The sequence below is a fragment of the Lampris incognitus genome, chromosome 4 (assembly GCF_029633865.1).
Source record: "Lampris incognitus isolate fLamInc1 chromosome 4, fLamInc1.hap2, whole genome shotgun sequence".
Classification (NCBI taxonomy): Eukaryota; Metazoa; Chordata; class Actinopteri; order Lampriformes; family Lampridae; genus Lampris; species Lampris incognitus.
This window is the reverse complement of record NC_079214.1, coordinates 4,378,472-4,402,780: the sequence shown is the minus strand read 5'-3', so window position 1 is coordinate 4,402,780 and position 24,309 is coordinate 4,378,472. Positions and strand designations below refer to the sequence as shown.

General features: G+C 47.3%; 1 protein-coding gene across 1 annotated transcript in view; it reads left to right on the top strand.

The window, feature by feature from the left end:
- The window catches only part of zfhx3b (zinc finger homeobox 3b), a 220,201-nt gene that overhangs the window by 168,658 nt on the left and 27,234 nt on the right, over positions 1-24,309 (top strand). Inside the window, exon 6 of the mRNA XM_056278772.1 lies at positions 7,455-7,545. Within this exon, the coding sequence (XP_056134747.1) occupies positions 7,455-7,545 (91 nt within the window). The remainder of the gene's footprint in view (positions 1-7,454; positions 7,546-24,309) is intronic.

Genomic DNA, 24,309 nt, shown 5'->3' with positions numbered 1-24,309 from the left:
CACTGTGACTATTATTACTTACTTTTGCTGCTCCTCTCCCGCCTCGGAAGGAGCGCTGGAAAAGTGCAGCGGCTCGCCATCAATAATGGATCTGGCCGTTTGTGCCTGTCAGTATGATTAGCATTAGTGTAATCACTGCTCTTCAGGGGGAAGCAAGGCTGCCGTCTCTCGTCTGAAGGTAATCTCGCTGTCTTCGGAGTCTCGTCTTCACCGGACACTTCCTGCTTAGCATCTGCTTTTGTCATCTCCACATATTTCTTCTCTCTCTTCTTCGTCTCTTTCCCACCTCCCCCCCCCTTTCTTTTTTTCTTCTACTGTTTGTGTCTTGCGGCCCCTCCCCCCTCTCACACGCCCCGGCGGTGTGAGCGAGGGGGCTGCTTTGTAAAGGGTGACACCTATGGGTGAGATGGAGTCACTGCACTTGCATGCGCGCTGGCGGAGCAGAGGGGTGTGTGTGTGTGTGTGTGTGTGTGTGTGTGTGTGTGTGTGTGTGTGTGTGTGTGTGTGTGAGCCGCTGGGGCAGAGCGTCCCTGTTGACTGACTGGCAGACGGAGGCGGACGTCTCGTGTGCTTGGAACATACGAGTGGTAATCTCTGTGTTGGCAATGGGCTTATTCTGCTTGCATGATTAGATTAATGGAACTGTTTCGCATCATAGTATTAGGAGGGTTAATGAAGACAATTAATTAGAAGCCAACCTTTGGGCTATTGTCCTTTACATCTCTGAGATTTGGGTTAGGAATGGCCTCCTGCCATAGCTTTGAGTGCTTCTCCTCGTCTCTCTGCAGAGCTCATCTGTGACTACATTCTGAGTGTCTCTTCCACTTGCATCCGACTCTCGGGCCACTCATGACCTTTCATTAATTATAGCCAGCCCAGCTTTAATCATTGTGTAATACCGTTGGAGACGAGACGAGGGACGGACAAAACCATGTTGATACTTAAAGATGTGGCGCTGTGCTGGAAATGAAATGTCTGCGTTTCTGCATACATTATGTGGGGTGTTGTAGCGGGTGGGGGCTGGAAGTGTCACACACCTTGATTGAAAACCCAACAAAAGACGTTTTGAAAACCTGAGAAACAGAATGTGTGTGTGTGTGTGTGTGTGTACAGACACGTGGTGGTGGTGGTGGGTTACTGACGTTAATGTTGTTGCGGTTCATGGTAATGTCAGACGGGGGTGGGGGGGTACAGACGGGGAATTAGTCTCTCTACAAGTGTCACAGAGCTAAGAAGTGACACCAAGTCCTCCTTTTTTAAAGGTGAAAACATTTACGTGGGGATTATTGTGTAATCTGAGTACCTGTGCGGCTGTACAGTATCCTAATTCTCTGGGCGGTGGGTAGATTTCTACAGACAGGAGTTAGAAGGGATTTTGGGACTCAGCTCTCGGGATCTCTGGCTTTCCGACCGCCTCCCTCCCCACCAACGGCTGGTTTACACTGGAAGGAAATGGCGGGTTGCCGTGGAAACATAATAGAAACACGGTGGAAAAACCAGAAAAATAGAAACGTCTATTCATGCAGTTAGGATCCTGTGAGCGCTGGGTTTTTAGTGGGAACCAGTTAACCCCTGTTAAATGCCCCCGTTTAAACACCGGACCGCCGCCAGCCCGCAGCAGCAACACCTAACAGCATAATCCATACACCATCATCCCTGCAGCGCCGGCGCCGGGTGGAGAACGGGGATGTCACTCTTGTCTACACAGAGGTGCTGTGCGTGGCCTGTGATTTGTCTGGTCGGTTAAACTGGGCTGTGTACTGGCTTTTCTGACTGTGATGTTACCATCCAGGATGTGACCGTCGTGAGCTGTGGTTTTTCCAGCAGTGTAGTCCGTGTTCCTGCTCCGGCACCGCCGACATGAAACACAGCCGGCATCTGGCACGCCTGAGTCATGCTGAAGCACCTGTCATCCTGCACATAGCTCATGCTGTAATATTAACATCATAATAACAGTCATTTAACTAAACCTGTTGTTTATTTTGTTCATCTGTGTCATTCTGCACATATCTCATGTTTTAATATTAACATCATAATTAATAATAACTCATTTTACTAAACCTGGTGTTTATTTTGTTCATCTGTGTCATTCTGCGCATATGTCATGTTTTAATATTAACATCATAATTAATAATAATAGCTCATTTTACTAAACCTGTTGTTGTTTATTTTGTTCATCTGTGTCATTCTACACATATCTCATGTTTTAATATTAACATAATTAATAATAACTCATTTTACTAAACCTGTTGTTTATTTTCATCTGTGTCATTCTGCACATATCTCATGTTTTAATATTAACATAATTAATAACTCATTTTACTAAACCTGTTGTTTATTTTGTTCATCTGTGTCATTCTGCACATATCTCATATTTTAATTTTAACATCATAATAATTAATAATAATAACTCATTTTACTAAACCTGTTGTTTATTTTGTTTATCTGTGTCATTCTGCACATATCTCATGTTTTAATATTAACATCATAATAATTAATAATAATTAATTTTACTAAACCTGTTGTTTATTTTGTTCATCTTTGTCATTCTGCTCATATCTCATGTTTTAATTTTAACATCATAATAATTAATAATAATTCATTTTACTAAACCTGTTGTTTATTTTGTTCATCTGTGTCATTCTGCACGTATCTGTTTTAATATTAACATAATAATAATTAATAATAACTCATTTTACTAAACCTGTTGTTTATTTTGTTTATCTGTGCCATTCTGTACATATCTAATGTTTTAATATTAACATCATAATAATTAATAACTCATTTTTCTAAACCTTTTGTTTATTTTGTTCATCTGTATCATTCTGTACATATCTGTTCTAATATTAACATCATAATAATAATAATTAATAATTACTCATTCAACTAAACCTGTTGTTTATTTTGTCCATCTGTCATTCTGCACATGTCTAATGTTTTAATATTAATATCATCATAATAATAATAATTAATAGTAATAACTCATTTAACTAAACCTGTTGTTTATTTTGTTCATCTGTGTCATTCTGCACGTCTAATATTTTAATATTAACATCATCATAATAATAATAATTAATAATAATAACTCATTTAACTAAACCTGTTGTTTATTTTGTTCATTTGTGTCATGCTGTACATATCTAATATTTCAATATTAACATCATAATAATTAATAATAATAACTCGTTTAACTAAACCTGTTGTTTATTTTGTTCTTCTGTGTCATGCTGTACGTATCTAAAGTTTTAATATTAACATAACGATAATGTTAATAACAGTCATTTTACTGAACCTCTTGTTGTTTATTTTCTCTGAGTTACAAGCGTAGGCCACGTTGTGGGTTGGTGTGAATACAGACATTAAAGTGTGTTCCTGCATAGTTTTTGTATCATGAAACATGGTGGTGTCAACAGGGTGTGTAACGTGTGCTGCCGTGTGCTGCGGACATGTGTGTGTAGTCACACAACAGTTGTGTTGCAGAAAGAGAAGTGATGTTGGTGAACGTGAAAGGTGCTGGTTGGGGTTGTGGGACAGTATGGACTGTGTGAAAGGTGCTGGTTGGGGTTGTGGGGCAGCATGGATTGCGTGAAAGGTGCCGGTTGGGGTTGTGGGGAAGTATGGACTGTGTGAAAGGTGCTGGTTGGGGTTGTGGGGCAGCGTGGGCTGTGTGAAAGGTGCTGGTTGGGGTTATAGGACAGTATGGACTGTGTGAAAGGTGCTGGTTGGGGTTATAGGACAGTATGGACTGTGTGAAAGGTGCTGGTTGGGGTTATAGGGCAGTATGGACTGTGTGAAAGGTGCTGGTTGGGGTTGTGGGGCAGTATGGACTGTGTGAAAGGTGCTGGTTGGGGTTGTGGGGCAGCGTGGGCTGTGTGAAAGGTGCTGGTTGGGGTTATAGGACAGTATGGACTGTGTGAAAGGTGCTGGTTGGGGTTATAGGACAGTATGGACTGTGTGAAAGGTGCTGGTTGGGGTTATAGGACAGTATGGACTGTGTGAAAGGTGCTGGTAGGGGTTGTGGGGCAATATGGGCTGTGTGAAAGGTGCTGGTTGGGGTTATAGGGCAGTATGGACTGTGTGAAAGGTGCTGGTTGGGGTTATAGGGCAGTATGGACTGCATGAAAGGTGCTGGTTGGAGTTGTGGGGCAGTATGGACTGCATGAAAGGTGCTGGTTGGGGTTGTGGGGCAGTATGGACTGTGTGAAAGGTGCTGGTTGGGGTTATGGGGCAGCATGGGTTGCGTGGAAGGTGCCGGTTGGGGTTGTGGGGCAGCATGGGCTGCGTGGAAGGTGTCGGTTGGGGTTGTGGGGCAGCATGGGCTGTGTGAAAGGTGCCGGTTGGGGTTGTGGGGCAGCATGGGTTGTGTGAAAGGTGTCGTTTGGGGTTGTGGGGCAGCATGGGCTGCGTGGAAGGTGCTGGTTGGGGTTGTGGGGCAACATGGACTATGTGAAAGGTGCCGGTTGGGGTTGTGGGGCAGCATGGGCTGTGTGAAAGGTGCTGGTTGGGGTTGTGGGGCAGCATGGGCTGTGTGAAAGGTGCTGGTTGGGGTTGTGGGGCAGCATGGGCTGTGTGAAAGGTGCTGGTTGGGGTTGTGGGGCAGCATGGGCTGTGTGAAAGGTGCTGGTTGGGGTTGTGGGGCAGCATGGATGGGGTTGTGGGGCAGCATGGACTATGTGAAAGGTGCCGGTTGGAGTTGTGAGGCAGCATGGGCTGTGTGAAAGGTGCTGGTTGGGGTTGTGGGGCAACATGGACTATGTGAAAGGTGCCGGTTGGGGTTGTGGGGCAGCATGGGCTGTGTGAAAGGTGCTGGTTGGGGTTGTGGGGCAGCATGGACTGTGTGAAAGGTGCTGGTTGGGGTTGTGGGGCAGCATGGATGGGGTTGTTGGGCAGCATGGACTATGTGAAAGGTGCCGGTTGGAGTTGTGAGGCAGCATGGGCTGTGTGAAAGGTGCCGGTTGGGGTTGTGGGGCAGCATGGGCTGTGTGAAAGGTGCTGGTTGGGGTTGTGGGGCAGCATGGGCTGTGTGAAAGGTGCCGGTTGGGGTTGTGGGGCAGCATGGGCTGTGTGAAAGGTGCTGGTTGGGGTTGTGGGGCAGCATGGGTTGTGTGAAAGGTGCTGTTTGGGGTTGTGGGGCGGCATGGACTATGGGAAAGGTGCCGGTTGGGGTTGTGGGGCAGCATGGGCTGTGTGAAAGGTGGCTGGTTGGGGTTGTGGGGCAGCATGGGCTGTGTGAAAGGTGCCGGTTGGGGTTGTGGGGCAGCATGGATGGGGTCGTGGGGCAGCATGGGCTGTGTGCAAGGTGCCGGTTGGGGTTGTGGGGCAGCATGGGTTGTGTGAAAGGTGCCGGTTGGGGTTGTGGGGCGGCATGGATGGGGTTGTGGGGCAGCATGGGCTGTGTGCAAGGTGCCGGTTGGGGTTGTGGGGCAGCATGGATGGGGTTGTGGGGCAGCATGGGCTGTGTGCAAGGTGCCGGTTGGGGTTGTGGGGCAGCATGGGCTGTGTGAAAGGTGCCGGTTGGGGTTGTGGGGCAGCATGGGCTGTGTGAAAGGTGCTGGTTGGGGTTGTGGGGCAGCATGGGTTGTGTGAAAGGTGCTGTTTGGGGTTGTGGGGCGGCATGGACTATGGGAAAGGTGCCGGTTGGGGTTGTGGGGCAGCATGGGCTGTGTGAAAGGTGGCTGGTTGGGGTTGTGGGGCAGCATGGGCTGTGTGAAAGGTGCCGGTTGGGGTTGTGGGGCAGCATGGATGGGGTCGTGGGGCAGCATGGGCTGTGTGCAAGGTGCCGGTTGGGGTTGTGGGGCAGCATGGGTTGTGTGAAAGGTGCCGGTTGGGGTTGTGGGGCGGCATGGATGGGGTTGTGGGGCAGCATGGGCTGTGTGCAAGGTGCCGGTTGGGGTTGTGGGGCAGCATGGATGGGGTTGTGGGGCAGCATGGGCTGTGTGCAAGGTGCCGGTTGGGGTTGTGGGGCAGCATGGATGGGGTTGTGGGGCAGCATGGGCTGTGTGCAAGGTGCCGGTTGGGGTTGTGGGGCAGCATGGATGGGGTTGTGGGGCAGCATGGGCTGCAGACGTGAGGTGCCGGTGAGTGACGGAGGAGTGAAGTACGTGTCGGGGATAATGTGGAGTCATAAAAGCGGTTTTGGCCGTGGCGAGCCGAGCGCCGGGCTGCCATCAGACGTGCGGTGCCGCAGGTTTGAGTCTGGGAACGGGTCTTTCAGGAGCTGTTGCCGTATCGTCAATACGTCAATACTCGTGCAGTAGAGACCTGAGCAGGCGGCGGTTCCACAGGAAAAGAAGCATTTAAGTACGTTTGCTGAGAATTAGCTGACTTGTGTAATAACTGATAGGGCTTATTGACCGCGGCCTAGTTTACTGTTGTCAGATCAATGCGGCGGCGTGCGAGTCCCACTACTTTTAAACAAACTTAAGAGGCGGTGGGGATGCACAGGGGCGCTGGAGGGGAATAAAGAAGATTGATGCCCTTTTTATTATCTGTTTTTGCTATCTTTCCTCTGTGTGTTGCTTACAAATGGCATTATCGGGTATCCATTGTTTGGACTTCGATGCTCCTAAATGGGCTGATATATCGAGCCGGGGCTTTTAAGGCGGTTACAGGGGATTTCGGCCTTTGACTCGGCGTGCGGATAAAATGAATTGTGGCTCAGAAAGTTTTAAATATTTATGATTTTATTTTGCAGTAGTAGGATAGCAGGAGTGAAATGAGGCTTGTCTGGGTAAGTAACCCAGCAGACTGCAGCTGGGGACGGTACCGCACAACTGTGTGTGTGTGTGAGGAAGAGGAGGAGAGACAGAGGTCTAGTATAAGTTCTCTGGAAGCGTGATGGTCATATAATTAATTTTCCTGTCTGCGTACTTCATCCTGCTGTGGAGAAAGTGTGTGTGTGTGTGTGCTCCTACATGTGTGTGGTTTTCGACAGTTGTGCGTCCCTGGTAAACAGGAAGCCACAAACATATTGGTCTCATGACTTAAAATACATGAAGAAACATTTGGTCTGCAGATAATTCTAATACTAATAGTACTAATAATAACGCTGTTGTTGTTACTACTACTATTACTACAATTAATAATAATAATGGTGGTGATACTTAATCATATTTATGTATGATTGCTATTATTATGAACACTTTTATCATTAGTGGTGGCAGCAGTAGTATCTGAGTTTGTGTTTCTCTCCTATGTATTGCACCCACTCACCCAGTTGTGTACTCGTAGTGAGAATATACTGTATGTATATTCAGAATCCATCCCCGATGATGAAAAACACGGGGCAGGAAACGGATTCCTCCCTCTTTGTCCACTAACCTTGTAACTGCGTGTCAGCGAATGTAATTGTTGCGAGCTCCTATAGAAAAAAAACGCTGCCGTCCCTTTAAGTGCCTCCACCAATTCTGATGGCGTGGTGATTTACATAGCGGCTCTCCCTCCTCCCCCTTCAGGAGAGCTGAGCGAGGATGTGGAGGCTGCCAGTGAGACTGCCACAGACCAGGAGGACCAAACCAAAGACAGAGAGAGTGGGGGGGAGAAGGAGCTCACCAAAGGGACAGGTAAGGCCTGCACATTTACACTCACACACACACACACACACACACACACACACACACACACACACACACACACACACACACATTCAGGCCCCTGCATCACATTTCTGCCAAACAACACAATGTTTGGTCAAATTTAACTGCACACATTTTAACAACATCATATGGAGAGCTGCTGTAACTGGAAGGACTCTCTCAGAAGTATTCAGTACTGGTAGGACTCTCTCAGAAGTATTCAGTACTAGTAGGGCTCTCTCAGAAGTATTCAGTACTGGTAGGACTCTCAGAAGTATTCAGTACTAGTAGGGCTCTCTCAGAAGTATTCAGTACTAGTAGGACTCTCTCAGAAGTATTCAGTACTAGTAGGGCTCTCTCAGAAGTATTCAGTACTAGTAGGGCTCTCTCAGAAGTATTCAGTACTAGAAGGGCTCTCTCAGAAGTATTCAGTACTAGTAGGGCTCTCTCAGAAGTATTCAGTACTAGAAGGGCTCTCAGAAGTAGTCAGTACTAGTAGGGCTCTCTCAGAAGTATTCAGTACTAGTAGGGCTCTCAGAAGTATTCAGTACTAGTAGGGCTCTCTCAGAAGTATTCAGTACTAGAAGGGCTCTCAGAAGTATGCAGTACTAGAAGGGCTCTCTCAGAAGTATTCAGTACTAGAAGGGCTCTCAGAAGTAGTCAGTACTAGTAGGGCTCTCTCAGAAGTATTCAGTACTAGTAGGGCTCTCAGAAGTATTCAGTACTAGTAGGGCTCTCTCAGAAGTATTCAGTACTAGTAGGGCTCTCAGAAGTATTCAGTACTAGTAGGGCTCTCTCAGAAGTATTCAGTACTAGAAGGGCTCTCAGAAGTAGTCAGTACTAGTAGGGCTCTCTCAGAAGTATTCAGTACTAGTAGGGCTCTCAGAAGTATTCAGTACTAGTAGGGCTCTCTCAGAAGTATTCAGTACTAGTAGGACTCTCAGAAGTAGTCAGTACTAGTAGGGCTCTCTCAGAAGTATTCAGTACTAGTAGGGCTCTCAGAAGTATTCAGTACTAGTAGGGCTCTCTCAGAAGTATTCAGTACTAGAAGGGCTCTCAGAAGTAGTCAGTACTAGTAGGGCTCTCTCAGAAGTATTCAGTACTAGAAGGGCTCTCTCAGAAGTATTCAGTATTAGTAGGACTCTCTCAGAAGTATTCAGTACTGCGTGCACTCATCAACTTCCATCAACTCAGTCGGGACAGACTGGTAATTTAGGTCATGAGTTCAGGTGGCTGCAGTTTTTGTCTGTTTTCCTTGGTAGCGTGGACAGAAGTGGCCCGTGTGTTGTGGCCCGTGAGTTCAGGCACGTGATGGGATGCCCCTCTTCTGAAATCCACTCTTCACACACTTAAACATGTACAAGTACACTCATTCACTTCTTGTTTGTGGCAAAGCAACGCCCACTTGTGTGGGCAGGCCGGGAGACTGCCGTCCACGTGGGCCCGTTCTGTTCTGCTGACAGGTGCAGCCTAGGCCCCGCCCCTTCCCGCGGGCCCCGCCCCTTTTTTTACTTTTTTCTATCTCAGTGTTTCTTTTCACTCTGTGGATGTTTGAGTCCTGTTGTCGTGATGCTGGGCTCTTGTTTGGTGCTGTGTATACATTTGGTGTATGTCTGTGGGATTACGACTATGTCACACTTCAGCTTGACAACTGTGTGTTTGGAAAGGGTGGTGTTGGTGCAGTTTTACTCCCTGACTTGGTGCGGGACAGCCTGTGTTTCAGGCCCAGCTCTTCTGGCTAACCACACATGGTGGTTTGGGAGATTCTGAACAAACTGGTTGGTTGGTATTTGTGTGAGGGGAAGTTTGGGTGGTTTTGCACAGGCGGGCAGTGAGCGTGTCGGGGTTTGGGGTCTCGCTGAAGGACACGGTGTTCAATCACAGCGTTGCTTGATCAAGGTCTGTCTATCCCCAGCCTTCATTTTGGAATAACGTCATGATCATTCACACCACGTGGGTTTGGAATAGCGTCATGATCATTCACACCTTTGGAATAACGTCATGATCATTCACACCTTTGGAATAACGTCATGATCATTCACACCACGTGGGTTTGGAATAGCGTCATGATCATTCACACCACGTGGGTTTGGAATAACGTCATGATCATTCACACCACGTGGGTCTGGAATAACGTCATGATCATTCACACCACGTGGGTTTGGAATAGCGTCATGATCATTCACACCACGTGGGTTTGGAATAGCGTCATGATCATTCACACCACGTGGGTTTGGAATAGCGTCATGATCATTCACACCACGTGGGTTTGGAATAACGTCATGATCATTCACACCACGTGGGTTTGGAATAACGTCATGATCATTCACACCACGTGGGTTTGGAATAACGTCATGATCATTCACACCACGTGGGTTTGGAATAACGTCATGATCATTCACACCACGTGGGTTTGGAATAACGTCATGATCATTCACACCACGTGGGTGTGAGGATAGGTTTTACATGAGGCCTCAAAGTAGTCTGATAAATCAGACGACAGTCTAGGTGTAGCAGCAGTATTACTTTCTGTGTTCATATTGGGAGCAGCAGTGGTGGTGGTGGTGTTGATAGTGGTGGTGTTGGTGGTGTAGTAGAACCATTATGTTTATTTATGGATGGTAATAGCAGCTGTGGTGGGGGTGTTCCCTACAGGTGCTGTCAGCTGTGATGGGGATGTGACGGTGTTGGTGGTGTGGGTGGTGGTGTGGGTGGTGTAGTAGAATCATTATGTTTATTTATGAACAATACTAGCAGCTGTGGTGGGGGTGTTCCCTACAGGTGCTGTCAGATGTGATGGGGATGTGACGGTGTTGGTGGTGTGGGTGGTGTAGTAGAATCATTGTGTTTATTTATGGACGGTAATAGCAGCTGTGGTGGGGGTGTTCCCTACAGGTGCTGTCAGATGTGATGGGGATCTGACGGTGTTGGCGGTGTGGGTGGTGCAGTAGAATCATTGTGTTTATATATGGACGGTAATAGCAGCTGTGGTGGGGGTGTTCCCTACAGGTGCTGTCAGGTGTGATGGGGATGTGACGGTGTTGGTGGTGTGGGTGGTGCAGTAGAATCATTGTGTTTATATATGGACGGTAATAGCAGCTGTGGTGGGGGTGTTCCCTACAGGTGCTGTCAGGTGTGACGGGGATGTGACGGAGGTGTTTAACACGGATGCTGCGCGGCTGTCATTCATGATGATGCTCTAGTCCACACAGCGGCTCATTGAAACAGGCCGAAGTGACCAGTAGGGGGCGGGAGTAAGAGCACGTTAACGTGGCATTGTCTTATTGCCCCTCACTGCTCTGATTAAATGGGCTGGATGCAGCAAAGCTCCTCGGCTGTTCCGTCGGTTGTGCAGCGCCACTTGAGACGCCGGTGGGAATGGGAGAGTTTCCCTGTTTCTGTTTCTCTTGAGCGATTCCCTCCATGTGCCTGTGGAGGAGTGCAGCAGTCAGTTAGGACCCGTCTCCTTTCCTGGAGGAGAGACTGGCGGTAAAGGCGACACGGGCCGGGAGAGAGGCGTCTCACTCGTCGGACTCCACGGGTTCCTGCGCCGCGGTTTGATTTACAGGAGTCGGGGTAAAAGCTGGAAACAAGTCACGCCTTGTGCGTAGCTCTGACTCTTCTAAAGTTTGGCAGGGAAAAGTTCGTCCCGCTGTTTGAAGCCCAGGTTTTGTAAAGCGTCTTTGATATTGGAACTTCTATTTTAAATGAGGCTGGCTTGTTTGTGCTCTTTGAAAGGGCAACACTCTTCTTTGATGGAGGGAATAATGAGATGCATGCCTGCCTGCATATGGCTAAAAGTGTGCTTTAGCACATCAAAATAAAGCACTTTAAAAAGCATTAAAATGAGCTGGCCGATTAATAATTCACTCATACCTGTGGTGCACAGGAAGACGACTCCTCACATTAGGATTCCTCCTTTTTGAAAGGCATGCAATTTGATACAAGCATATTCAGTTCCTTTCCTCCCCTCTGTCAGTCGCTAATCACCAAATAAATGTGTTTCTGTGTTTTCACAAAGGGAAGATGTGCTGGCATATGAAAAATTTACAGCTTCCCAGCAGCTTATTAGAAACGCTTAGTTAAAAATAGCGTGTGCATTAGGGAAGCAGGTCTGGGTTCTGTTTGATGTCAGTGGAAGGTGGGGGAGTCGGTGGAGGAAGGTGGGGGAGTCGGTGGGGTTATGGGGGGGGGGCTCTGTTGTCAGCCAAAGGTAGAAAGCTGTAGTTTAACGGGAGGTCCTTTTTTTTTTGCTTTTAAACTCTGCTGTGATTGACGGGCACAATGCCCATTTCCAGAAGGTGTAGACGGTCTCCTGCATGGAGAAGAGCGGTGAGGAAGAGGGGTGGGGAGGAGCGGCGAGGAAGAGCGGTGAGGAGGAGCGGTGAGGAACAGCAGTGAGGAAGAGCTGTGAGGAGGAGCGGTGGGGAGGAGCAGTGAGGAGGAGCGGTGAGCAGTAGCAGTGAGGAAGAGCGGTGAGGAGGAGCGGTGGGGAGGAGCAGTGAGGAGGAGCGGTGAGGAGTAGCGGTGAGGAAGAGCGGTGAGGAGGAGCCCAGGATGCAGCAGGTAAACAGAGGAGCACGTGTCTCAGCAGGTGGTTGTGTGGGTGTGTGCCGAGGAGGCGGTGGTGGTACGGATGGTGGCCTTGGGACCTGAGCTGGCCTGTTGTTTAAAGGAAAAGCCGAGCGGTGCCTCAGCCTCCCGCTGTCGGCTGCCGAGCGCTTTCTAAGGTCCGTCATTAAACTGCTGAAGTGTGTCTTCTCATCCTTGTCATGCAACTATGGGAACAGAGCGCGGCAACGTTGCTCCTTTACAAATGACAGTGAGTGCCAGGCAGACGGCATCAGTGAGCGGAGAAGAAAGGCGTCTTCCATTTTAAAGCCGCTGTCAGTCTTCCTCCCTCTTTTGTGCCAAAGCTCCTTGGTATTCATTAAAATCATTTAGAGACACATCAGAAAGCCCATGTAAAATGCATATGTATTTTGCATGTCATTTTGAAAGATGCCTTCATTATTCCGCCGCTTTCCATTTCTCACAAAGATCACACATACGGGCATGCTGGGAACGCGGGCTACACACACGTTCGAGTGCCGCACGGACAGCAGCTGTTGGGTGGTTGGGTTTTAACGAGAGAGGACGCGGGATGACGAGAGAAAGGATGTTAAACAGCAGTTTTTAGCAAAGTACTTAGACTCCCACCTATTTGAACAATAAAGCTCATGCTGGCCGCAACCACAAGCGCCCCCCCCCCCCACCCCACCCCCCACCAGCGAGTAATCCGCGAGGTCACTTATGGAGCTGGGAATGAAATATTTATAAATGACCAGCCGTGAGTCTGCCGCACCTCGCTGAAGCAGCAGCGGTGAACCGGAGGGGGCTGTGCGCGCCGCTATTATTTAGGCAGGTGGTGTTTTAATGCATTAGCAGAATGCATAGACAAGCGGGGCCGGTGAGTGGAGGGGAGTCGGGGAGAGGGAACGAGTGAAGGGGAGTTTGGGAGAGGGAATGAGTGAAAGGGAGTCGGGGAGAGGGGAGGAAAGATTGCTCATTCACTTCAGGAGCGAGCGGGTGGGCCACAGTGTGATTTGATATGTCTAACACAAATGTATGGGAAGGGTCGCTGGCCCATATTAGGAAATGAGAGAGAGGGAGTGAGAGATGCTCTGTGTGTGTGTGTGTGTGTGTGTGTGTGTGTGTGTGTGTGTGTTGGGGTTGTGGTGTTCACTGCAGTTGAGCTTTATAAAGATAGCCCCATTTTCTAAGTTTCAGATGACGGAGGCTAGAGCAACACTCTGCTGTATATTAGATGTGTGTCGTGTGACTGCTTGTGTGACGTGTGTTGTGATACTCACACACCACCCAGTCACATCGGCCCAAACTCAATTCACTGGAATATTTCCTTTAAACCTGCAAAACCCTTTGATTAAATTAGCATTTAGCATCGTATCTGTCAGCCGCACGCGTGTGCGTGTGTGTGTGTGTGTGTGTGAGTGTGTGTGTGTGTGTGTGTGTGTGTGTGTGTGTGTTCATATGCAAACTCACTTGTATTTATGCATTGAGTGTTTGCTTTTACATGCACAAGTATTGGTTGTGTCTGTGTTGTCTGCTATAAAAATGAAAACTAGCACCCCCTAGACGTGGCAGAGTGACATTGCAGTCTAGACTCCTATTTTTCTCAGCTCCACATTGTCCTCCGTGTTGTGCTGTTAGTCATATGGTGTTTTCTGAAATAAGCTAACCAAGTGTTGTGGATTTTGTGAAATACTAAGCTTTAAGGATAATTCCCTACCTAGATGTGTGTACTATCCATCCATACATCCATGTGTGTACTATCCATCCATGCATCCATTATCCAAACAGCTTATCCTGCTCGTGGGCAGGGGTGCCGCCAGGGATTTTGCGCCCCTATAAAGAATATGATTGAGCGCCCTTTATTTATTTAATTAATCAAATAATTATTTTATTATTTTCCTGACTTCGCTAAACATTAAACCCCTTCCTCTACCTTCATCCCATGCTACCAGCTTGCCCAACAATCCCCTCATCAACAGCTTCTCCAGTAAGGGACCTATCTTCTTAGTTTGACAAATTTACATATAAAATGCTCTAAACAAAAAGGAATGTGATACCACCATAGCCCAGACTGAACCTGTGGGCTCTTTCCTGTGGATCTCTCCTTCCTGTGGATCGTGAATCAGAGGTCTTCGACAAGATCTGGCCATATGCCATTGGGTAATCGGGTGGGATAATTATTTTTCTTTTCAATATTTTTTGAGCACCATTGTGGCGCCCGCTCTAGTCTGGTGCCCTTAGAATCTTCATAACATTATACCCACTTACGGCGCCACTGGTTGCGGGGATGCTGGAGCCTATCCCAGCAGTCACTGGGCGGCAGGTGGGGAGACACCCTGGACAGCCCGCCAGGCCATCACAGGACCTGGCATGAACCAGTGGATTGTATTTACAGTAAATATACGCGTGGTTGAAGATGAGTGCTGGGGTTTGCTTTGCTATAATCATTGGAAATACTAGAGGAGTGCACTCAGTAGAGAGCAGACCTCCTCCGGTGTTCGGACTTGGCGACAAACCCTTTTTTCACCTACTGGGAGAAGGGAAATACATGCACGCACAGACAGAAAAACCAGTGTTTTTCCTGCCATTATAAGACCTCTGCACAGCGCCCAAGTCGATTGAACGGGAAATATGAAAGAAAAAAAAGTTGTTAATATGCAGCGCTCAAGCTAACAAATCTAGCTAATAAAATGTGTTGCCTGTCAGTCTGGATGTGCAGCCTCCTAGACCCTCACACGAAAGCGACCAAGTCTGACATGAAATGACGGAGATCAGACTATCATGATTTCAAAGCCCTTATTAAAACCGTCGTCGTTTCAGGATATAAAATGAATGAAGGTGAACGGCTTCTCTGGTGGTTGACTTTCATTCATAAAACAACGGTAAGAGAACATCTCAGCCATGAGAAATGTTTTATCGGAGCTCCTGAGATGATTTCTAGCTGTGACTGTGATTAATCCTGCTCTTGAAATTGTATTTTTATTGCGGAGTTTTAACATTGGAGACCGTAAGGCCCCTTGAGGCAAATTTGTGATATTGGGCTATCCATCTATTATCCAAGCCGCTTCTCCCAATCGGGGTCGCGGGGATGCTGGAGCCTATCCCAGCAGTCATTGGGGTTGCAGGCCGGGAGACACCCTGGACAGGCCGCCAGTCCATCACAGGGCCCTATTTCAGCAGCTCAGATATATTCTGTATTTAAAAATTCAGTACCTCTCCCAGATCTTAAATCTCCTCACCAGATTTGAGGGTTTTGGTTGGCGTTCGGTATTATTTATGTTGATAATCAGCCCACAGTAAATATGTTGTGTTACTCTAGAGATAATTATTCTTCATGATAAGAAACATCGCAATATTTGAGATGACTTAAGGTCCGAAACCATGCAAAAATGTGATGTGACCGTATAGTGTATTGATACTGCCCAACAATATATTTCCATCATGTTCCTAACTTTTCTACAATTTCTAAGCTTTAGGATTCAGTTTTCCAAATGATTTTTCTGTACACCTCCAGATGCTGCAGCTTTGCACAGACATTCACTTTGTCAGGTCCCAGACGTGTCCCAGAACATATAAAGTTGAATAACACAAACAGGAACTGACCGCTCTGGTCATGTCTCTGGTCTGGGCAGTCCCCACAGGAATGTCATGAACCATGTACTGATAGTACAGGTAGCTCATCACCTCATCAGGGGCATCAAACACCTCATGCAGATAGGAGAAAAACCCAAAGCGCCTCAGGGACTCGACTTGACTTGTTTATGTCACTTCCGGGTGGTAGCGAGGTGATTAAGGTGAAGGCACTCCGCGCATAACTGTAGTCCGCAGCAGCCGGACCAGTTTCCGGTTTATTGCCGTACGCTATCATTAATGGCATATTGCTCACGATGCCTACAAGATTTATCACGGATAAAGGTCACCGACGTGTACAGAATTACAAGGGTGAGTAATTAAGCCTGTATTCTAGCCTAGTTTATAGCCTATGTTGATGTCTGTAAACTTAGTGTTTTTCTTTGTAGAGTTTGTAATTACTCACCCTTATAATTGTGGACGTAACTTGACATGTACGGCTTGAAACCTTTCACCCGTTTGCTGCTGGTTGCAGGTGAAAGTGCGTGGGAAATTCTGTACACGTCGTTGACGTTTATCTGCCATTGACGATAGCGTACGGCAATAAACCGGAAATTGGTATGACTGCCGCGGTCGAAACCGGAAGTCGGCGGACTTGGTTCATCCAGCGCTAATCCAGTTCTCCTGTGCTGACAGCAGCATCAGATGATTTGCTGACTTGTGAAACACGATGGGCTTCTCGTTTACTTTCAAGACTCATGCCCGAATACATAATGGTTTGGTTTTGACTCTGTCGCTGCCTGATCTGAGTCAGCTGTAGATGCTAGTCGTGCCTGTGCACGGTGGACTCAGGTCGGGCAGCGACAGAGAGCAGCGTTGGTCGAGCGAGCTAGAGAGTGAATGAACAGCGAGGGAGCAGCGATGGCAAGAACAGACGTTTTTCAATTGTTTTTAATCACCACAACCACGAGAGGTTCTTCATCATACAGTCATCACTGCACTAAACATTTTAGGCTGATAGGTCATTTGCGAGATTACCCGCGGACTGATACACACACACACACACAAATGCCCAATGCATAATCCCCTCCAGACAACTGCCTGGTGAAGATAGAAATGCTGGTTTGACTTCTGGTATGAGGACGTTGAGTTCAGCAGAGCTCTGTTGTTTTTAAACCTTGACGTCTGAGGAGGAATGTTGGTGTTGTAACACAAAGTTGGCAGCGAGCGGTAAAATATGTTTACATATTCGTGTCGTGTCTTTTTGGCGCTTGTCATCCCTCAAATTATAATTTCTTTTGTCTTTGAAGATAATAGACCATAAATTGTCCTTGTTTACTGCTGGTTCAGTGTTTATGAGTTTTACCACCGGTTTCTAATGGGCCCGCACCTCTTCCCTGTCAGGGGGCGTCCTTTAAAGGTGAGCGCCATGTCAACTTCCTCTTCAACAGCTGCAAGATGAGTAACACTCGCTGTAATTCTCTTTTGTTTTTATTTCTTCATTTTCAACATCAATGTGGGACTTAAGTTCTCTGTAAGACGTTCTCTCTCACATATTGTTCATATTCATTTATGTGTATGATTTAACAAAGGGGTCCTTATACACACCACGGATAGTGAACCACCGGTTCGAATCAGAGCTTTAGTGTTGAGGACTTGAAACAAGGTTTCAGTTGTGATTTGCTTAATTTGAAATTAATTGATGCGGCGTAATTACCTGAGAAATATATGAGGTGAAATGGGACACAGCCCATTGTAGCTCAGGGCTCTGACCCAGGCGCTAGATTAAAAGAAAAAAGGGAGATAGGAAAGGGAGGGAGGATAGCTAATATTCAGTTATTGTTAGCATATGCATTAAAAGTGAATGACTTGTAGCACAGGGGAGTTGAACCGTCGTCTTTATAATCAGGGTTAAATTGCTGAGGGACCGGAGGTGGGCGTAGCACACGGGGATGCCGGGTGATGGAAACGTTCGTCTGTAATGTCCTATGTAATGTCATGTACATGAAGGACCGTGAGCGGATGGCGTGTAGAAGAGCTGTGTTGGCACACACTTGTAGTCAAGTCCAGAGTGAGTCTGGACCAAGTCTCGTGGGGGTCAAAGTCCAAGTCACGGATGGCAACGTCTTTATGCATGCTCAATAATCCAGGAAAGGAAGTCACAGAAAGGTGAATCAGTTCATCTGGACACAGCGTTTATTGAGAGAAACGTTTCACCATCATCCAAGTGACCTCTTCAGTCTCACCTGACTGCAGGTGTCCCCACCCTATAAACAATACAGTGACTGCAGGTGTCCCACCCTTATTAACAATACAGTGACTGTAGGTACCCCACCCTTATGAACAATACAGTGACTGCAGGTATCCCCACCCTTATGAACAATACAGTGACTGCAGGTATCCCCACCCTTATTAACAATACAGTGACTGCAGGTATCCCCACCCTTATGAACAATACAGTGACTGCAGGTACCCCCACCCTTATAAACAATACAGTGGCATAATGACCCAAACCAACAATCAGTTTCATATGCAAATATGGGTGTGATCATTAACTAGAGTTACAATGGCCATGTGTACTATTCACAGAGGATTGGGGAATAGTTACAATCACAGCATTGTACAAACCCCAATTCCAATGAAGTTGGGACGTTGTGTAAAACGTGAATAAAAACAGAATACAATGATTTGCAAACCTTTTCCACCTATATTCAATTGAATACACTACAAAGACCAGATATTTAATGTTCAAACTGATAAACTTTTTTTTTTTTTGCAACACGTTCCAATAAAGCTGGGACAGGGGCAACAAAAGACTGGGAAAGTTGAGGAATGCTCAAAAAACACCTGTCTGGAACATTCCACAGGTGAACAGGTTAACTGGAAACAGGGGAGTGTCATGACTGGGTATAAAAGGAGCATCCCCGAAAGGCTCAGTTGTTCACAAGCAAGGGTGGGGCGAGGTTCACCACTTTGTGAACAACCATGTGAGCAAATAGTCCAACAGTTTAAGAACAACGTTTCTCAACGTACAACTGCAAGGAATTTAGGGGGTTCATCATCTCCAGTCCATAATATCATCACAAGATTCAGAGAATCCGGAGAAATCTCTGCACGTAAGCGGCAAGGCCCAAAACCAACACTGAATGCCCGTGACCTTCGACCCCTCAGGCGGCACTGCATTAAAAACCGACATCATTGTGTAAAGGATATGACCACGTGGGCTCAGGGGCACTTGGGAAAACCATCGTCAGTTAACACAGTTGGTCACTACATCTACAAGTGCAAGTTAAAACTCTACCATGCAAAGCCAAAGCCAGATATCAACACCACCCAGAAACACCACCGGCTTCTCTGGGCCGAGCTCATCTGAGATGGACTGACACAAAGTGGAGAAGTGTGCTGTTGTCTGACGAGTCCACATTTCACATTGTTTTTGGAAATCATGGACGTCGTGTCCTCCGGGCTAAAGAGGAAGAGGACCATCCAGATTGTTATCAGTACAAAGTTCAAAAGCCAGCATCTGTGATGGTATGGAGGGGGGTGTTAGTGCCCATGGCATCATGGGTAGCTTGCACATCTGTGAAGGCACCATTAATGCTGAAAGGTCCATACAGGTTTTGGAGCAACATGTGCTGCCATCCAAGCGACGTCTTTTTCAGGGACGTCCCTGCTTATTTCAGCAAGACAATGCCAAGCCACATTCTGCAGGTGGTCCACCAGCGGGGCTTCGTAGTAAAAGAGTGCAGGTACTGGACTGGCCTGCCTGCAGTCCAGACCTGTCTCCCATTGAACATGTGTGGTGCATTATGAAGCGCAAAATACGACAACGGAGACCCAGGACTGTTGAGCAGCTGAAGTCGTACATCAAGCAAGGATGGGAAAGAATTCCACCTACAAAGCTTCAACAAGTAGTGTCCTCAGCTCCCAAACGCTTATCGAGTGTTGTTAAAAGGAAAGGTGGTGTAACACAGTGGTGAACATGCCCCTGTCCCAGCTTCTTGGGAACGTGTTGCAGGCATCAAATTCAAAATGAGTGAATATTTGCAAAAAAACAATAAAGTTTATCAGTTTGAACATTAAATATCTTGTCTTTGTAGTGTGTTCAACTGAATATAGGTGGAAAAGGATTTGCAAATCATTGTATTCTGTTTTTATTTATGTTTTACACAACGTCCCATCTTCATTGGAATTGGGGTTTGTAAGATGATGACAGATGTACTCATACCCCCCCCCCCCCAGGGATGGTCGTTCCCTCTTCACATAGATGGCCTCTTTGTCTCCCCGTTCAAACCAGCGTTCCTCCCTATCAAGGATGTGCACCTCCTCATCCTTGAAAGAGTGGCCACTGGCCTGTAGATGGTGTAGACTGTGTAAATGTTGTAGCCTGTGTAGCCTGTGGAGTCCTGGCCTGTACATGGTCTAGACTGTGCAGATGGTGCAGACTGTGTAGATGGTGCAGACTGTGTAGATGGTGTAGCCTGTGTTGATGGTGTAGCCTGTGTAGATGGTGTAGCCTGTGTAGATGGTGTAGACTGTGTTGATGGTGCAGACTGTGCAGATGGTGTAGCCTGTGTTGATGGTGCAGACTGTGTAGATGGTGCAGACTGTGTAGATGGTGTAGCCTGTGTTGATGGTGCAGACTGTGCAGATGGTGTAGCCTGTGTAGATGGTGTAGCCTGTGTAGATGGTGCAGACTGTGTAGTCCTGGTCTGACGTGTTAGCTCTCCTGTGTTGTGCCATTCTCTTGGCCAGCGTCAGTTTAGTTTCCCCAATGTATAAGTCACGGCAATCCTCCTGGCACTTAACAGTTACACTATATTGCTCTGTTTGTGCCGGGGGACCTGATCCTTGGGGTGTACCAACTTCTGGCGCGGTGTGTTTTGGGATTTGAAATCAACTGAGACGCGGTGCTTGGAAAATACACGTCTCAACTGTTCTGACACTCCTGCCACATATGGAATCACCACTGGTTTATGCTTAGACAGCTGTTGTCCTTCTCCTCTCTTGGATCGGTAATGGTCGGTTGATGGTCATGGGTATTTGCATGTGAATTCTGGTTGTTGGTTTGGGTCATTATGCCACTGTATTGTGTATAAGGGTGGGACACCTGCAGTCAGTTGAGACTGAAGAGGTCCCTTAGAGGATGATGTCACGTTTCTCTCAATATGTCTTGATGGATGCTCGATAATCCAGGTAAGAAGCTCAAAGAGGGTTGAACTGATTCAACCATCTTCGAGCTTCGCTCATAAACGTTGTGTCCAGATGAGGTGGTTCAGCTTTCTGTGGAGGACGGCCATGGAGATACAAATCCTTCTCCAAAGAAAATTGTTTTGTGTTCACCATCTAGATGTGTAGATGCCAGAGCATCTTAATGAGGAGTTATTTGTTTGTTTTCTTTATTTCAGCTCTCATGATTGGTCAGTAATACGTCACATGATGTTATCACATGACATATTACTTATAGGCCTCAGGTTTACGATATATGATTATTTATTATATATGATTATTCAGAAGCTGTGTTGGATATACATATCTCTCATGGCATGCTGGTGAGGGGCACCACATCCAAATTGTTGGTGTGGAAATGATAAAACTACATGATGACCCCCGGAGCGCTGTCTAGAATGTTTCTGAGTCCAGTTTTAAGACCAATGGGACCAAAATGTTTTTAAAGACTGAAGCCTGAACAGTGTAAGTCTGATAAATACCACGACTGGTGCGGTCGTAGTCTTCCTCTCACTTCAGTCTTTTTATACTGTTTAAAATATCTCTGGTTTTTGTCTTATATTTCCTATCGCTTTATGTCTTATGTGTACAAAACGTGCTGTACAAATAAACTCGCCTTGTTTGACTAAGCACCGTGGGCGGCACAGTGGCACAGTGGTTAGCACGGTCACCCACAGCAAGAAGGTCTTGAGTTCGAGCCCCGGGGTAGTCCAACCTTGGGGGTCGTCCCGGGTCATCCTCTGTGTGGAGTTTGAATGTTCTCCCCGTGTCTGTGTGGGTTTCCTCCGGGGGCTCCAGTTTCCTCCCACAGTCCAAAGACATGTAGGTCAGGTGACTCAAAGACATGTGGGTCAGGTGACTCGGCCGTACTAAATCGTCCTTAGGTATCAGTGTGTGTGTGTGTGTGTGTGTGTGTGTGTGTGTGTGTGTGTGTGTGTGTGTGTGGGCCCTGTGATGGACGGGTGGCTTGTCCAGAGTGTCTCTCCGCCTGCTGCCCAATGACTGCTGGGATAGGCTCCAGCATCCCGTGACCCGCGATTGGGATAAGCGGCTTGGATAATGGATGGATGTTTCACTAAGGAATATTTCACATTCCAATTTTCCAAAGTTTCAGAGAAAGTAATGATAAAAAAAAAAATAGATTGGATTTCACTCTGTTGATCTCCTCTGGGGAGGGGAGGTTGGATATTCATTTAAAAACTGTATTAAAGTGAATTAAAGTCTTCTACTCGACCGTCTTGAAGAAGAATGACAAGTCTGGACTGTCTGAGACCGAGTCAAGTCTGAGTCATTGTGTTTCAACAGTTTTGTTTTTGTTGTAGAGTCTCTGGGTATCTATCTCCATCCTTCGGTCAGGCTGTATTTTGCAGCTCGTGTTAACAGAGAAGTGACCGTTTTGCTGGCTTTTGTTGTTTAAAGGACGGGTTTAAGACTCCTGTTCAGCTGTCCCATAAGACACCGTTGTACAGCTGAGTCCAGCAGTCGTCCTTTGTACAAAATCTACTAAATGAAGCCGCTGAGTACATCGTAACGGGGGGCGTCCGGATAGCGTGGCAGTCTATTCCGTTGCCTACCAACATAGAGATGGGCAGTTAAAATCCCCGTGTTACCACCGGCTTGGTCGGGCGTCCCTACAGACACAATTGGCCATGTCTGCAGGTGGGAAGCCGGATGTGAGTGTGTGTCCTGGTCACTGCACTAGCGCCTCCTCTGGTCGGTCGGGATGCCTGTTTGGGGGGGACTGGGGACGGGGGGGGGGATAGCGTGATCCTCCCACATGCTACGTCCCCCTGGTGAAACTCCTCACTGTTGGGTGAAAAGAAGTGGCTGGCGACTCCACATGTATGGGAGGAGGCATGCGGTAGTCTGCAGCCCTCCCCGGAGGAGCAGATGGGGTGGAGCAGCGACCGGGACGGCTCAGAAGAGTGGGGTAATTGGCCAAGTACAGTTGGGGAGAAAAGGGGGGGAAAATAAAAAAAATGACATCGTAACTGATAGGTATGATGAACCAAACTGTAAACAACGCCCAGAAAAAAACAGAATTGTCCTTTAATTCAGTCTGCATTGAGTCACACGCTCACCCCAGCCGCCATCTTTGTTTTCTTCCTCTTGAAAGCACAACGAGGTGGCGGTGGCTCCAGAGACCGGGCCGGTCTGCTGACGGCTCGTTACCCGGCTGAGTAATGCAGGCCGGCTATGAGAGGCGAGACAAGGTGCCAAAGTCCAATTCACTTACGGGACTCGACAGCACAAAAGCCCCGAGTTTACGGAAAAGGGCCATGAATTAATAATCACCTAATTGACTCTTAGATTCTTTTTTCCCCTTCCTCTCTCCTGCGCTGCCTTTTGTGCTCTCGGATGAAAGGCCGGCTTGTGTATCTGTCAGAAGAGGTTTGGTGTGGATGGGAGCTCTGTGTTTAATGACCGGGCAGAGGAGGTCGGCAGAACAAGGTCACCGACAGGAGACCTTAGAGTGCTTTATCAGGAAGACGCCGCGCAAATGGCACCCAATGTCACCGACTGCTAGCAGAAGCAATATACCACACACAGGCATACTGGACCCAGTGATGGCTGCACCCTGCAGGTATTTCATTAGAGAGGACCAACAGGGATTCCTTCTCTTGAACTCGGTCTTCTGTAAGCCACGCAGATTTTCTTCCTGGTTATCTTTGGTTCGGTTCTATCAGGGAGCTTCCTGGTGTTTGGGCCTTGATCACGGCTTCTGTTCATAAATCTGGTTGGCTCGGGGGTTCTGATGCCAGTCCGTGTTATGGCACCATGTTAGACCGCAACAATGGAAAAACAATACGTCACCCAGTTTCTTTGTTCTGCTTTTTGTTCCGGGATGTTCCCAAAGTATTGGTGTCCTTTTTTCTTCTTCTTCTTCTTCTTCCATCAGCCATGACGAGGAAAACCCCCACACAGTATGTAGATGTTAGTCCTGGGCCAGGGACAGAATTGGGTTTGGAGTTTCTTAAGAGGAGTGCTTGATCAGATTTATGGACTTCTATTCAGCTATGACCAGGAAACACTGAGGCCAGAGGAAAAACTCTCTCTCTCTCTCTCTCTCTCTCTCTCTCTCTCTCTCTCTCTCTCTCTCTCACACTCTGTCTGTCTGTCTGTTTCTCTCTCTGTCTGTCTGTCTGTCTGTCTGTCTGTCTCAAACACACACACACTTGTCAGTAGGCAGTGAAGCAGCTGTAGGAAGTGGTTGTACATCAACTCTGTCAGTTATTTGTTAATTGTCATTATTATTTGCTAATTTAAATGTCATTTTATCTTCTTCACCATTCAGCTGAGAGGGTGTTTACTGACTTCCTGTTTCCTGTTTGCGCTTCGTGTCCCCGGCTCTGGCGTTATTTAG